Here is a 15,844-nt window from a genome sequence, read left to right as displayed (position 1 = left end):
TGGGTATCGATTGAGAGATTGATCGATCACCGTATCTCAAGAATCTCTTCTCAAGGTCTTGGAATGAAGCTTGATATCACGTTTCAGAATACAGAACTTACCCCCCACTATAAGCAGCAGATGAAACAGAGTACGTCGCACTTTCCCGCATTTCCTACGAGTCGAGCCTTTATCCATCCTGCCGAGAATTAAATCTTCTATGTTTACTCTCTATCGTTCTTCCTAATCTTAAACTTCTTCCTTTTCTTTTTCTTCAGTGTTCACCGAGTCACAGTTCACCGTGTCGCAACAGTCGGCGCCTTCGCGCCACCGAAGGTCATCGAGATGATGACTCGACTATTATCGATAATACTTTGATGAATTTTATTTATTTATATTTAATTAAACTACTTATATTTATTACAATTTTTTTTTTAAATTAACTCCCTTCACCGATTTCTTCTTAACCTACCACTTATTTCGATGTTCGATAGATCTACGATAACAACTTATGATTATCGTCAAAATGATCACTGTTTTAAACTGACAATTTCGACCGGTAAGATCGACGTAACGACATAAACACGAATAAACAACACACTGGAAAGATTAATAAAAGAAAAAAAGAACAAAACGATTAAACACGGTTAAGCACGATGACGATCACGGACAAGAACAAGAAGAGTGCGCAACGCGAACGCGATAGTTCCTGACTTGCAACTGACGAGGGATGCTGCACGAAGAGTTTGCGCCAGTTTTGCGCCCGCGCACAGAATCCTTACTCCCCTTTGCCCTACCAGCCTCCCAGTCAGTTAGTCATCCCGATCTCTCTCTCTCTCTCTCTCTCTCTCTCAAACCCATTGTCTCTGTCCAGCTTACGCTCATTCATCCGCCCCCTTTCCTCCTTCCTCCTTATGGATATCGTCCCCGCTAGCATTGCTTGGTTTCTCTTGTTCTCTCTCTGTCTTTCTCTATTTCTCGTAAGCCCATCTCCATTACACTCTGTTCACCGTCTTCTTCTTCTCGTCGTCCTTTTCTATCGCGAGTCTAACCCTATTACACTTTTTCCATCCCCCCCTGATCACCCAAACCATCCTCTTCTCCTCTCTATCTGCCTGTCTTGTCTTTCGGTTATCCCCTCGTCATTCTGGTCCATCTTCCTTTTTCTTCTTCTTCTTCTTTTCTTAGATTCCATTCTCTTATCTTTATCTTTCTCTCTCTCTCTTTCTATACTACCCTTACTCTTACTATCCGTCTTCGCCTCACATCTAACTTCGCGCGCATCCTTTCGGCGGGCTGTATTTCAAACACTAAAGAGTTTCTTAGAAAATTGAATTGAATCTCACCCTTCTTCTATTTCTCTCCCCTTTTCTCTTTCTCTTCTTATTCTTCCTCTTCTTCTTCTTCTCAGGAATCTTTCTCCCTCTCTCTCTTTCTCTCTCTTTCTCTCCCTTACTTTGTTCCACTTCGTTCCTTTTGCACCCTTTCCGTCATCACCTCGAGCTACTTTCCCGCGGAACTGATTGTCTCAGCGTTAAGCGGCAATTTATATGTTAACAGGGGCGAATCGGTCGAGAGTCATGCATACATTTAAGGAAGAGGAATTTCTGTGGTAGGAGAAAGTTTTGCAGAAGAGACAACGAGACGAATGAGATAAAGTATGAGAAAGAGAGAGAGAGAGAGAGAGTGAGAGTGAGAGAGAGGGAGAGAGAGGGAGAGAAAGAGAGAAGTTGCGTTTACGGTGCATTCACTCATACGACGACGAGTGACAGTTTAACCGATACTTTGCTCGTTATCAAAAGATAAGGATAAGGATAAGGATCGACGTCGTTCCTGATATTATACCTCTAATGATCTTTATTTTTTTTTTTATTTTTTTCTTGAGTCCTTATCATTATTTGAATATCAAACAAAATATGTCGATTCTATCGAGAAAAATGAAATCGAGATATAATTACGATCTATCAATCAAATCAGATTCCCCTTATCTATTTATACAAAATTATTTTTTCAAAGATAATCTACGGAAATATATATGTATACATATTGTAATGAAAAGAATAAAAACTACTAAAAGGACTAATCGAGTTAATAATTATTATTTACAGATGTGTGAGAGTAAAATTAGAAGGCGTACTTTGCGATCGAAGTTCATTATACACCGGAATAGAAAAAGAGACAGAGACAGAGACAGACACAGAGAAAGAGAAAAAGAGAGGGAGGGAGAAAGAAATAAGAGAAAAAACGTAGGATTAAAATGAATTCAATTCTCTACGGGTGTGACGCGCGACAAGAAGAACCGGGCGTGCGAATAGCAGGGAAGTTAAATTACTCCCACGTGAGGTGTTACTCGCTTATACAACGTACGCAACACGTTCTTACGGAAAAGCTCGCTCGTGCTTGCGAATGGGTCAAGAAAGGAGAAAGACCGACAATAGATATACAACATCATATATCACGTTTAGCACTATAGTCCGAGATAAGTGTGTTCCTTTAAAACGACTTACGGATACAAGCAAGACATTTTTCGGATGTTTCGCTTCTTGTGTCACACTTTTATTTTTATTTCTTCTTTATTTTTTATAAGGATGTTGTTTGGTAGTATTTTTTTATTGTATATAAATATACAATAATAAGGAATATGTAATATTTAATATTCATGTTTGATCAATTATAGAATATTAATTGATGATTTAAATAAAAAAAAATTATTGCAAATGAAATAATCGTAAAATTTGAGAACTATTGTTTTGTTTGTTTGTTTGTTAAAGAATAAAACAAGAGTGGAGTAATAATATTTAAGAAAAAATATACTGATGAAAGAGAATAAAATACGATAGCAATACAAATTACTTTAATACGTGTGTGGGATACTCGAATTGACCCTTAAACATTAGCTTTGTGACCTTAGCCTCCCCAGAGGCTCGACCGAGGTAATCCCTTCAACTTTTAACGACTCGGGACTTTGCTAGCATTTTCTCTCGGCATGCATCCCTTCTTGCTTTCAACTTTTCTTCCCTACTCTTTGCCACAGCCTTTATTCAACAAACTCTGCTCTTTTCGACGACCATAACTAACTCACCCTTTAAACTTTTTTTTTTCTTTTTTCTTCTTTTTTTATTTTCTTTAATTTTTCTAATCGTAACAGCTTCACGGGTAACTAAAAATATTACTTATTACTCGATTATCATGAAATTTTACGCGATCGTTCAAATTAACGGTTAAATTTCCAATTAAAATTCTAAATTAATGAAAAATATTGTTTTATTATTATCTAGTATCTATGATTTTATCGGACCAATCATATTGTCATAAGAAAAATATATATTGTTCTGTTTAAAGCAAAAAAACCTCAATCCATCCCCAAGACATCGATCGAATACAAAACATTATCTTTAAGATAAGATATTTATTTAAATTATAATACCCTCTTTGTGAATTCTGCAACTTTGAACTAAAATATTAGATTTCTTTTGTGCTATTTCAATATTCGTTATATGATATTAAATAATACATATAATATGTGTAAAAATGAATTTATTTTATTTCATGTATGTATTTGCCATTTAAATATTATCGCAATCACAAAGTTTGACTTAATTTCTTTGAAATCATTTTGATTTGTTCTCGGTTTTGTAAAATAGTAACATCGAAGTCACGATAACGAAGTAGAAAAGCCATGCGTTCGCGCCGACATTCCTGCTGCGCTTCCGTTGCGTTCCTGCTGCGTTTCACGCTGCGCCACAGTTTACCACCCGTAGTTAGTTTCATTCTTTTTCGTTTTCAACCTTCTATACCCCTTCTACGTATCCGTTCAACTTACACGAATCATGAAGCAGAGAAAAAAAAAGTAAATCATTTATTTCACTGTTACGTTGTCACGTAGCTGTTTATCTGTATCCGTTCTCGCAATAGTCAGATTTATTTAGTTCATGGAACCGACCATGTAAGAAAATGATTCGATACTGCTGTATGTGCCTTAAGCTCAAAAAACTCGACAGATAGTAAAGAATATTTTTCTTGATAAATCAGTGACCGGGGATGGAATGATGCCGGACTATCTGAGCAGCTATCAAATATCTAAAATAATTTTTTTAATCTATCTTCGAGCAATTATCTATTTGTATAATTTCTTTCTGAATAAAGTATTCGCTTCTCCAGCCTTTTCTCTCAATTCCGTGAGAGTTTTATGCAAAATATTGCATGTATTGCTAAACCACGTCTTCAATAAGTAATAATTTCTTTCCTACTATTTTCTCTAAACACTATCTTATGATTACTTTAGTACTAACTACTTCTATATTGCATTCCTATATTACCAAATAAACAGTCGACTAATAGTAAGTATAAAAAATTTATTTTACAATTTATTTTATAATATCTATAATTTTATCATAAAAGTAAATTTATTTTGTTTTAAATTTATTAACTTATTCTATAGTTAATTATAGACATAACTATATATATATATACTTTATTTACATGGCCTTGTACGAAACGAGCGTTCGTGTGCGGCCGATTTAAAGATCGGTACTGCTGAGCACTTCTCGTTAACGGCTTTAAAAGTTCCGATTAAACGGAAAATTGCATTAAATCCGATGTTCGCCGCTCTGAACCTTTTACGACTACGTTCGAAAGATCCGATCAACGATATATCGATCGTACCGAATGTATTGTACTATCGCACGATCAAGTATACGAGCTAATCTCTGCGTGAAACTTTAGAGAGCAAACAGACATTCCGTGTTTTCTACCGAGCATAGAGAGAATTGCAGATTTCGTGGAACACGTTACTCTACGAAAAAGTATTCTCGAATAAAGGATTCATCTTTTTCGTTTTTGTTTTTTTTTTGTTCACTTTTTCCCTTCTTTCTCTTTATACCTTATTTTCTATGAAAAACGTAATTTAAATAAATTTTCTCCTTACAGAAACAGTCTTCTTTCCTTGCGGAATCTTATGAGTTCAAGTTTCGAAAATATTCGACACCCTCGTTGTTAGAAATTAGATAAATTCAGAAAGAAATAAACAATGACAACGTTTAAAACTTGCTAACATATTGTAAAAAAAAGAATCACGCAATAAAGCGGAGCCAGCGTTCAATGAATTCATTTAATTTAATTAACGTAAATTAATAAACTATTTATTAAGAATATTTTTTATTCCTAATATTTTTATATCTCGTCATGTATTCAATTAATTTTTTTTTAGCCAATGAAGGCAAACATAATTAGCACATTTTTTGAGATAAAATCGACATAACAATTCTAATTAAAAAATATTGAAATTTTATGCAATAAATTCTGCTCAAACTGATTTTAATCAAAACAAAATATGTGTACGATTATTTTACTTAATATGTTACTAAGTAAAAAGAAATTGAACCGTAATAAAATAAACTTAAAGAGCTCAGCATGACATAAATATAATTTTTTATTATTACAATATTCTTCTTATCCTCGAAGTCTAATACTAATTATGAAAATATATCTTTCTTTAATTTGAAAATGTTAATTGGCGCGTATGAACGAGTTGTCGATAGGTAATGTAATAATAAATCATTGTTTGCCTCGTGTACAAATCATAAAAAAAAGAAGAAAAAAGAAATAGAAAAAAAACTAAAGAAAAAGAGAAAGTAAAAAATGAGTGGGAAAGTTACGCTCTCTTACTGAGGTGAAAGTTCAGGCTCAATTAGCAAGTGTATATGCAGTCTCCTTTATCTTTGGACGGCGACCTACTTGGAAAGCACAGTGCCACTTATGCACCGTTATTCGAGGGTTCCGCGACGCTGCTTGCAAGTAAATTGAAACGACGCCGTTATTCGTTACCCCCCTTATGTGGTTTATAGGGAAAGTAAGGGTGGAATTGGATCGGTGAGAAAATAGCATTGATCCCATGGGTATGTTACTATACGGTAAAAGAGTTTTCGATTCTTCGCAGTTTTCTATCTTACGATAGATACGTTAAATTTTATATAATTCAATTTGTAACTCGAAATAATCTATATTAAAAGAGAAATAAAAAAAAACATTATCCATTATTAAATTTATGACTTTTTTTTTATTATAACTTGCTCGGTCGTTTCTGCTTTCTAACATTAACCCTTTGACTGCTAAAGGCGTATATATACGCTCTCACAAATCCATCAATATACTCGAAAGGCGTATAAATTCGCTCTCAAAAATCCATCAATATACTCGAAAGGCGTAAATATACGTCCTCTGTATTTTTTTACTATCACATCTTTATTGCTGTTTTATAGATTAATTTGACATGGAATTTATTGATATGTAACATAGCAACTAAAATACTTAAAAAAATTTTTTTAAAATTCATATTTTTATTTTATTTGCCATTATTATCTGTTTTGGTTAGCTGTCAATAGAAAAACAGTCGAAGCGCTGATATGCGAAAATCGCGCCGTTCATATTAATGGATTACTACGATAGCGCGCCGCAGTCAAAGGGTTAAACTACTATCGAATTATAATATTTCGTAACTTTGGTAAAACAACGAATTTTAAACAGAAGTTAGCTTTTGTTTTTGTTAAATTTAATATAAATAATAATAGTAATAATAATATAAAAAAATAATATATATTATTAAATAATAAATATAAATAATAATTTGATATTAGTTGATATAATAAATAAAATACTTTTGCTTAAATATAATTATAGTAAAGACAAATTAAAAAAAAAGTAATAATATTGAATGATGAATTTCTATTTAAAATTTAAAATCAGTTATTTGACTGATCATGGGTACGTTCAGTGATAATTCATTTTACAGAGGCACCCTTGTACCTTCGAACATCGTTGCATGAAAAATTTGATGCACAATGAATCAATAATTAAAAAAAATAGAACGAGATCTGGCGGATAGCCAATTTTATTCAAAAGGCAATTATTCGATTCGTTAAAGGATAAATATTATTACTATAGGCAAAATTGCAGTAATATTTATTAATTCTTTAAATTTAACGATTATTAAACGATTAATAATCGATTATTAAACGAAATTTAAGATAATATTTAATTCGTCTAGGTTGCTATAAAATGTTCCTAATATTGTTTTATCAATTAAATATTTATTTTATAAAGATAAAGCAAAAGTAAACGAATGAATGTATGAGTAAAAGAGAAAGAAACAAAACGTCGAAGTGGATTTAAAAAAGAATTAATTAAATATACAAAATTTACAAATTACGAATTAAAAGAAAAAAAATGTTATTTCAAATGAAACTTGATTGACGTGATTGTACTTTTGTAGAGAAGTAATGTCATAAAAAAATTTTCAAAATACGTAGTAACGATTATAAAAAAATTCTTAAAAATAAATTCATTCTTTTTCATCGTTGTTTTACCCTTGACTCATTAATAAAAATATTATTCAAATTAAGTTAGAAAAACACTCATCGTTTGTTTGTTATCCTCCGGAACATATAATCTAAGACTACCTTTTCAAGTATTAATTTTTCCCATTAACAGGTCGTGAAAATTATTCACACTTACAATATTAATAACAATTGCTGGCGGCGTATCAACACTCGATTGCAAGCTCGAGTTAAAGCATTGATGCAAATTTTGTAAGAGGTACCGTTGTTACTGTTAAACGTCGAATGAATCATTTATTGCTTCATTATATTTTAAATATACGTTACCGTATCTAATTATACGGTTCCGCGTTGTTGTTATACGAGAGAGAATGAAAGCAGAAAAGAAAATGAGATATGAGATATGAGATATGATACGATGCGTATTATTTCAAAAAGAAAAATTTGTGTACGCTACTTATAAACAAAACAAATTAATTTAATTAAGCGATTATTCATTAATAATAATTAGTTAACCTTTTTTGTTATTAATAATTTATTTCGCATTTTTATGCAATTCAAATTTTATTCGAGTCGAAATTTTATTCCTACAATATTTTTTGTTTTTTGTTTTTCAATTAAATTATAAACACGAGAAAACTATTATTATGATTATTATTATTATTATTATTATTATTATTATTAATTTTTAATTTAAAAGTAAAAAATAATACATTACTTTGAAATATTATTATCGTTACGCATAAAATTCATAAAAATTCCATTACCACTAATAATTTTAACGTGACCCCCATCGGACAATCACAGCTCATTATTCACTGTCAGAAACTTCTTTACTCTTGCGTATTAATCCGCACACGTTATGCATTTATACTCGTTTGCCACTTGTTGTCAAACAGACGATTTTTCTTGGTGTTAACTAATTAAACGTAAGTAATTAATTTTATTACGAATTCTCCATCATATGGAAGACGCTTTCGAAGAGTTGTTCATCAAAATAACATACTACGAAAAATATTTTTTGCAGAAATGCTTCGAAAGTGATTTGCTATCTTGCTTATTAATTTTATTTTCAATTATTAATAATTATTTATTAAGAGAACGAGAGTTTCAACGTTTTATCTTATGACTACCCACGTGATTCGAAACTTACTGTTAAGCAAAGTAATGTTGTCACGTGAGACGTGACGTCCGATAAGGGTTAATATCCGTTCTAATTGTCCGTGACTCTGTGAACGATGCTCATTGAATTAATAATTGTTCTTCCCGAGAGATATATCGATAACTTCGAGGTGATGAAAGAGTCGAATGTGAAGAGTGAAAGAGAAATAAAGAAAAAAAGAGAAAGAGAAATGAGAACAAAAATGTAATAAACCCTTTTCGAACAAAAAAAGAATTTTGCAAATCCGTTTATATTTGACGTAGTTATGCCCGAACATACATAAAAAAAAAAAAAATATACGAACATCCGAATTGAGAACCTCCTCCTTTTTGAAGTCGGTTAAAAAGTATTTTCTATAGTTTAGAGACTAGCTGACCGGTTACGTCCCTCCGAACAACGTGGCGGTTCGCGTTCGCGTGTCCAGGCCGAGTGAATTTTTAAAAGTACTCTTATCCGCCCGGATTTCCGGTGGTCGTCGAACGTGACTAGGTTTTTTATTTTTTTTTTTATTTTCATCTCTTTGTACCTTTCACTCATTTTAACACACGTATGTACCTCAGTGTCACACTACTCGATAGACAGTTTCAATATTCGTCATTCGTCGTCGTTGGCGGATTTCGATGAACCCTACGAAAACAATTGGTCTACTACTTTAATCACTTTAGTGTTTCAGCTTACTGATAGCTAGCGAAAGCTATCCGAATTCACGCGTATATTTTTTCTCTTTCTTTCTATTTCATTTATTATTATTATTATTACATATATGTATTATATATAAATCTTTCGTCGCTGATTTAAATATAATATAACCAGGAACGACTGACTCTCCTCGGGGAGGGGGGGGGGAGAAAAAAATAAGAGAATACCTTTTGTCCCATATTAAGGGCACACATATTTTGAAACTTTTGTTGTGCAATAACGCAGTTTAATCGAATAAAAGTTAAACGAAAAGTTAACGAAATAAAAAGTCAAAGAAAATGGATGAAAAATTGCACTATGTGAATTTTTCTTTTATATTATGTTTTTCGTAAATATGTGAATTTTGACACGAAGATTTCGATTGTGTATGAAGGATGTACCCTAAACGGATGGTAGAATCTGGCAAAAGGTGATTTTACATGTAAAAATAAATTGATAAAAAAAAAACATATTTTTTTAGTTCGTTAAAGACATGTTAAAAAATGTTAAATTAAAATATCTTCTGTTATCAACTGAATTAATGATAATTATGGAAGGAATTGTATTCAATTAATGTCCGTTCTACTTTCTGTATCATTTTTTTATGTGGATGGTGATGATTTAAAAATAAATAACTATCTTTGTTACTTGGAAGTTGTTTTATCACAGTTCGGATAATAAGAGCAGATTAAACGTAGGAGAAATGAGTCGTGTGGCTAAAGACAAAATGTAAACATCGAATGTTTACATTTATTTGTATAATAAATATACCACAAAATATGCAATGGACAGAAGATATACATATGTATGTAAACGAAAGAAAATGTTAGATATAAATAAAGAGAATTATGAATACTGTGCAGATAATTTAAAAAATTAACCATGTTCTCACGTTTTTTTTTTCATAACGTTGAATAATTAACATTAAAAATATTCTTCATTGAAAATAATCGAAAATAAATAATATTTGAAATATCATAATTTATATTTAAGCATTATTAATCTTTCGATGTTCAGAATTGATTAAGATTTAAATTAAAAATTGTTTTTGTCGTAAAGTTAAAAGCAAGAAAAATATTTACTGTGAAAATAATTAAAATTTTTGTTCATATTATTTATTATTTGTTTATTTAATTCAACATTTTTAGTAAAATTGCCTCTTTTGTTTTTAACGTACAATCTTTTCTACCATTGATATAATTAATTTTTTTCACAACATGATGTAAAACGTAGATTCAAAAATTTTACATTTTCAACATTTTTGTAAAATGTAACCTTAAATATAATCTTAGAATTAAATGTATTCAACACAATGCGTAGTTGACTACATAAATACTGATATCTTCCTTTCTTTGCACTATCATCATCATCATTGTCACGAATTAAATCGACCAAATCATTTATATATTGAACGTTTCATAAAATAAGAAAATAAAAAAAAATTTGATTCGCGTGTAGGAGGAGAACGATCTTTGCGTCAGCCGTGGATAATAAAATTTCGAAACATTCTCGAATGTGCGCCGGACTGCGTCAGCGTTGAGAAAACGAGAACTTGAGAGATACTACGTGATCCTTGGAAATGTTAGAGATAACGAAACTGAATTTATTTATGTTAGATTTTTATAGTATCGTCCTTGTATATATATACGGTGTCCAATTTAACTTTATCATAGGTATAATCTATCCATCTCTTTGTGTACAGGAATGTTCAAATACTATAAAAACAAAACTAAAAAAAAAATAAAACTAAACGAAAATACGTGCATACAAACAAAATATTTTTTCTCACACCTGGATCGAAAGTTCGTTTTTGCTCCCTGTTTTCAGGGAGCAAAGTGCCACATTCCCGCCCGCTTGAATCTGAGTCAGGGAGAAAAGTGCCTCATTCCCTCCCGCTTGAATGTAGTAACAAATTAGAGCGCATGCTTCTATTTTTTAGCGCATGCGTACTAGTTTCTTAATCTTAAAAATGTTTTAATAAATTACTGCTCATGCTTATATATATTATATATTATGATATATAATTAATGATTTTAATGATAACATGTGTTGTCTCATATATTTTATATTTTATTTATTTTTACAAGTTTTAAAGATATTTGTTTAGTTAAATATTACAAACATAAATAGGTTACTACGTATACATTTAGTTATTTTCTTGATTATGAGAGTTGTATTTGTTATTATTTATTATAATCTGTTTAAACTTACAATTCTTGAAAGTGACAAAAGGTGTATTGACGGTCAAAGAATCAATCACTTCGCTCTCGATTTGAATTTCATTTAAATGCTTTTTTTGGACTCACACAGACTTACACACACAACCTCTTCGATTTTCAACACTCCCCACAATAATAATAATTTATAAACTCCCTATTTAATTAATTAAATTTTATTTTAAAAAATATTTTTTAAACTTAAACAATAATTTATATTTTTAATAGAATCTAATTTTATATTTTATTTTATTTTTATATTTAAATTTTTTTAAAGTGGGGGCTCCGCCCCCCAACCCCGGCAAGGGGCTCCGCCCCCTCAACCCCCACCAGGGGTTTCACCCCTGGACCCCTTGGTTGTTGTTAAATTTGCATAATCTTCGCAAAATGTATTAATTGACAACAAATAAAATAGTATATTACATACCTAGGACAGTATAGTAAGAAAGCGGCAACTTCGTTTTACGCAGCGAGAAGAGAGGAAGGCGGAAAGCGGCAACTTCGTTTCTTACAGATGCAGCGGGAGAAAAGTAGGCACTTTTCGCCCGGGTAGAAAATTAGTATATTATTATTTAATTACAAGCGAACTTTCGATACCGGTGTGAGAAAAAATTGTATACTCACCACGGGAGCAAAGTATGACATCCCAACCCGGGTCGGAATGCCATACTTTGCTCCCTAGGTGAGTAATATACTATTTTTTTATTTCATAAAAACAATTCTTTTATCTGTTGTTTATAGTTCAAAAATATCTTTATATATATAATTCTTCTGTGCGTGTGTATGTTACTGACCTCGTCCTAAACGGCTGGACCGATTTTAATGAAATTTTTTGTGTGTCTTCAGGTGGATTCGAGAATGGTTTAGATTTACAATTCGGTCCCATGTAAGGGGACACGTCACGAAAAAAAATCGATTTTTTGTTCGATTTTCTACAAGAATATTATTTCAAAAATATTCTCTCAAATTTTCGTAAAGATCCGCGCATTATTTACGAAACTGTAGTAGTTTAAGCTAAGCGCGCTGTAGTGCGGCCAGAACAAGTATACGAGCAGCTGCGTATACATGTATACAAGCGCATTCAAGAAAGTACGAAGGAGGCGAGAAAATCTCGACGGCAATCGAAAGTCGCTTCTGCAGAGGCTGCTGATGCAGCACAAGGTACCTCTTATGGCCCTGAAATCGTTGATTCAATGTAATTATGAATGCAAGAGTTATCTTAACTTTATCCGTTTATTTCTCCTATTCGCATTTTTAAAACGGTTGCCCTCGCTGCATCCAGACCATTCAACCGATCTTTACCAAAATTTGTACAGTAATACTAGATAAACGTATCTAGGGAATGAACGGAAGGATTTAAAAAAAAATGGAAACTTTATTTTTTTTTCGAAAAATCGGCGATTTTGTTGCAAAAAAGTCAATTTTTTTCGTAAAAAGTCCACTATTTAAAAAAAAATAAAAAAAAGCACAATTTCCTTCTGTTCATTCCCTGCGCAAACATTTCAATTAAAAGTAAACACTTGGTTTATTTTTTTCAAATGAACCAATTTTTGCCAGTGAGGGCAACCGCAAATCACCTTTTTTTTTGTCTCTAGTTACCCCCACCTCTCGCACCCCCACTTCTCAATCCCCTAGCGCGTACGCCCTGCTGGGCCAGTACAAAAGGACATTCTTTCATTCCATCACTGGACGCCTGTGAATATATATCTGAATCAAAGGAGTTAAGTTAAATTAGTTAAGGAACGTAAGCGAAACGAGCGAGAGGTGAGATCTTTCCATTATATACATTTCACATCGACGATATTTCCCGCGTGGTAACACCACGTGGTGGACTCTCATTGTTATAATTAAATATCATCCAGGGTTTTTATGCCGCAAGGCTTTTCCCTGACGAGCCAATAAAAAAAGGCATTGTTTCTTTGTTTGGCTCAACCACGTGTTTGATTAATTTTATTCTAATCCCTTCTTCCTCATCCCCAGCAACTAATTACCAGAGGACTCTTAATTGAGCAATTTGGTCATAACACTGATTGTGAACCACAGCAACGCTTGGCGGGGCACACCTAGTAAATATATTTGGAATTCCTAATTTATTTTTTTTAAATGTATCATTTTTCGACGTTTCTTCAAAAAACTATTAAATACTCTAGTTAATCGTCATGATCAATTTTTCTTCAAATAAAAATTATCTAGCCCCATTCGATATACCACACTACAATCATGCAATCGCTTTCATAACAAAACATATATGTACATAAAGTAGTACAGACGAAAAAAAAAATAACGCCGTTAGAACGTGCCACATATATGTTATCTATCAACAACATATTTTTATTAAACAAAAATTAAGAACAATATCCAATGTGGACAAATGTGAATGTTGTATCAACAAATACGTTATATTGTAATCTATATTTTCGCTTAGATATTACATGATAGGCAACCCTCTTATTTTCTTCTTTCTCTATGTCTCTTTCAATCAAATCCTTTTTTTATCCCCCCCTCTCTCTTTTTCTTTCTTTCACACTCATTACATATATAGCGATATATTTATTTGAAATTCTATAGTAAAAGGCATATAAACCGTACTTCTGCGGCTGGTTTATAGATATTAAGACCAGTCTATGGTGATACGCAACACAATATCAATGTGCGCATGTACATGTATATGAGAACATATAGATGGCGGTGTATGAACACGCCCTTTCATACGCGAGTAGATATACACGGAAATATATACACAACCACAAGGACTCATAGACATCCTCGAAACGGTCGATCCGATGAAATTTACGTGCGTGCGCCTGCTGAGATTACGATATGGGGGCTTCTCTCTCTCTCTCTCTCTCTCTCTCTCTCTTGCCCATCAGAAATCTCCTATTGCTTTGACCTCCTAGTAAGCATTTTATGTATACGGGGTAAATATGATATGTTTATATTCCTAAAAGGTAAGAAAAAATGACTGATAATCATCGAACGTTACACCATTACGTTAACGCGATTAAACGTAGAAAATATTTAAATGGTCTTTTACTTCAGCTAGGACACCTTGTATAATAACGACGAGCCTGATATTAAACAATTTTTTGCAGTATTGATGAAATTAATACTTAAATGGATCAACGTCATTTGAATATTAGTTTCGTAGAAATGGGAAGAAAAAAAAATTAACATTTAACATAATTTATTCATCGATTAATATTTCATTGCTATATTTTATATTCTACAATCTGGAACCTATTTAAATATTTAAATAGAGAATATTAAATACAGGTATTTCTTTGCGAATCTATGAAAAAGGGGCTTCGTAGTCGTTCGTATTGATTTTCTTAAACATGCTCATTTTCTTCGTAATTGAGTATAAATGTCTTGTAGAACTGGTAACGATTTAAATTAAAAATAAAAAAAAAAGTAAAAAATAATAAGCTATAATTACCTTCGTACATATTCCCGAGTTCTGTTTTATTTGAACTTATGAAGTTATCTTATTATCTTTTGTGCATAATCTGAATTTCGATTTTCTTCGTGCATAATATCATATAGTTACAGAATATTACATTATAATTATATATATACAATACACGTCCTCATGTATATTGGATTTATAAAGAGATAGCCCGATTTTCGAGTTTAAGCATAATCGTTTTATTGACCGGGTCATTTTTCGTGAAGAAAACTAACGCATCGGCCTTTTCATAAAATGTTCGTCTTTTGTATATAAAACGCAGGTGGTGCGTTAGCACGTCGCTGCTTTTCATGGTGGTCACGCAGACATTGTAAATTTCGTAAAATATTGATCTCACAGCCCGCACATTTTGCTCTTACGACGTCGGTCGTTACGTTACTACCTACTAGCCCTTGCGTTAATAAAAACGTCAAGATTATGAAACCGTACTAGAGTTAGCAGAGATTTCTTACATTTTTATTTGTTTCGTTAACAAGCTTATATTTTATTTTTATTTTTCATAATTTTATATTGAAACTCATCGATCATTCGATTCATATGAGCCATATATCCCGTTTCAAACTGTTGTACATAATATCCGCATTAATTAATTCATTCTTGATGATATAAAATTAAGTTAGTGTCAAAAATTATACGAATTACACGACTGATCGAATATTGAATCGAATGCTTATTAAACATATAAAAATTGTTGGAAAAATTAATAAAATAAATCTTGCGAGTATTTTTTTTTTTTGGATAAACTATTGTATATCTCATTTATTCATTTTAGCGATAAAAATTTGTTCAATAAATAAAACCAAATATAATTCATATCGCAGGAGTGTTTTATTTTTCCCAAATTTATTCTCTCTCTTTCTCTCCCTCAAATGCATCAAGTTAAAAATGATTATGACGAAAGTATGTTTGAGTATAACGTTCGTGACGTGTGTTTTCGAGTGGAGACAATGAAAGAAATGAAAATATATGTTCGACAACAAAATGGATTTTTTTAAACTCTTTGAAATGC

At 31.8% G+C, this 15,844-nt stretch overlaps 1 protein-coding gene across 5 annotated transcripts in view; it reads right to left on the bottom strand.

The window, feature by feature from the left end:
- The window catches only part of LOC107074177 (uncharacterized), a 180,633-nt gene extending 179,922 nt beyond the window's left edge, over positions 1–711 (bottom strand). For 2 of the 5 annotated variants that reach the window (XM_015335355.2, XM_015335358.2), the window contains exon 1: positions 102–709. In XM_015335355.2, coding sequence (XP_015190841.1) covers positions 102–177 — 76 coding nt within the window. In that variant the 5' untranslated portion in view covers positions 178–709. Of the gene's footprint in view, positions 1–101 lie in introns of all 5 variants that reach the window. The other 3 variants (XM_015335356.2, XM_089177067.1, XM_089177068.1) reach the window with 3 other exon arrangements.
- Positions 712–15,844: the final 15,133 nt, after the last annotated feature.

This window comes from Polistes dominula, unplaced genomic scaffold (genome assembly GCF_049000335.1).
Source record: "Polistes dominula isolate Pdom_NZ unplaced genomic scaffold, Pdom_raw_medaka contig_20, whole genome shotgun sequence".
NCBI classification, from domain to species: Eukaryota; Metazoa; Arthropoda; class Insecta; order Hymenoptera; family Vespidae; genus Polistes; species Polistes dominula.
This window is presented reverse-complemented; position numbering and strand designations above follow the sequence as displayed.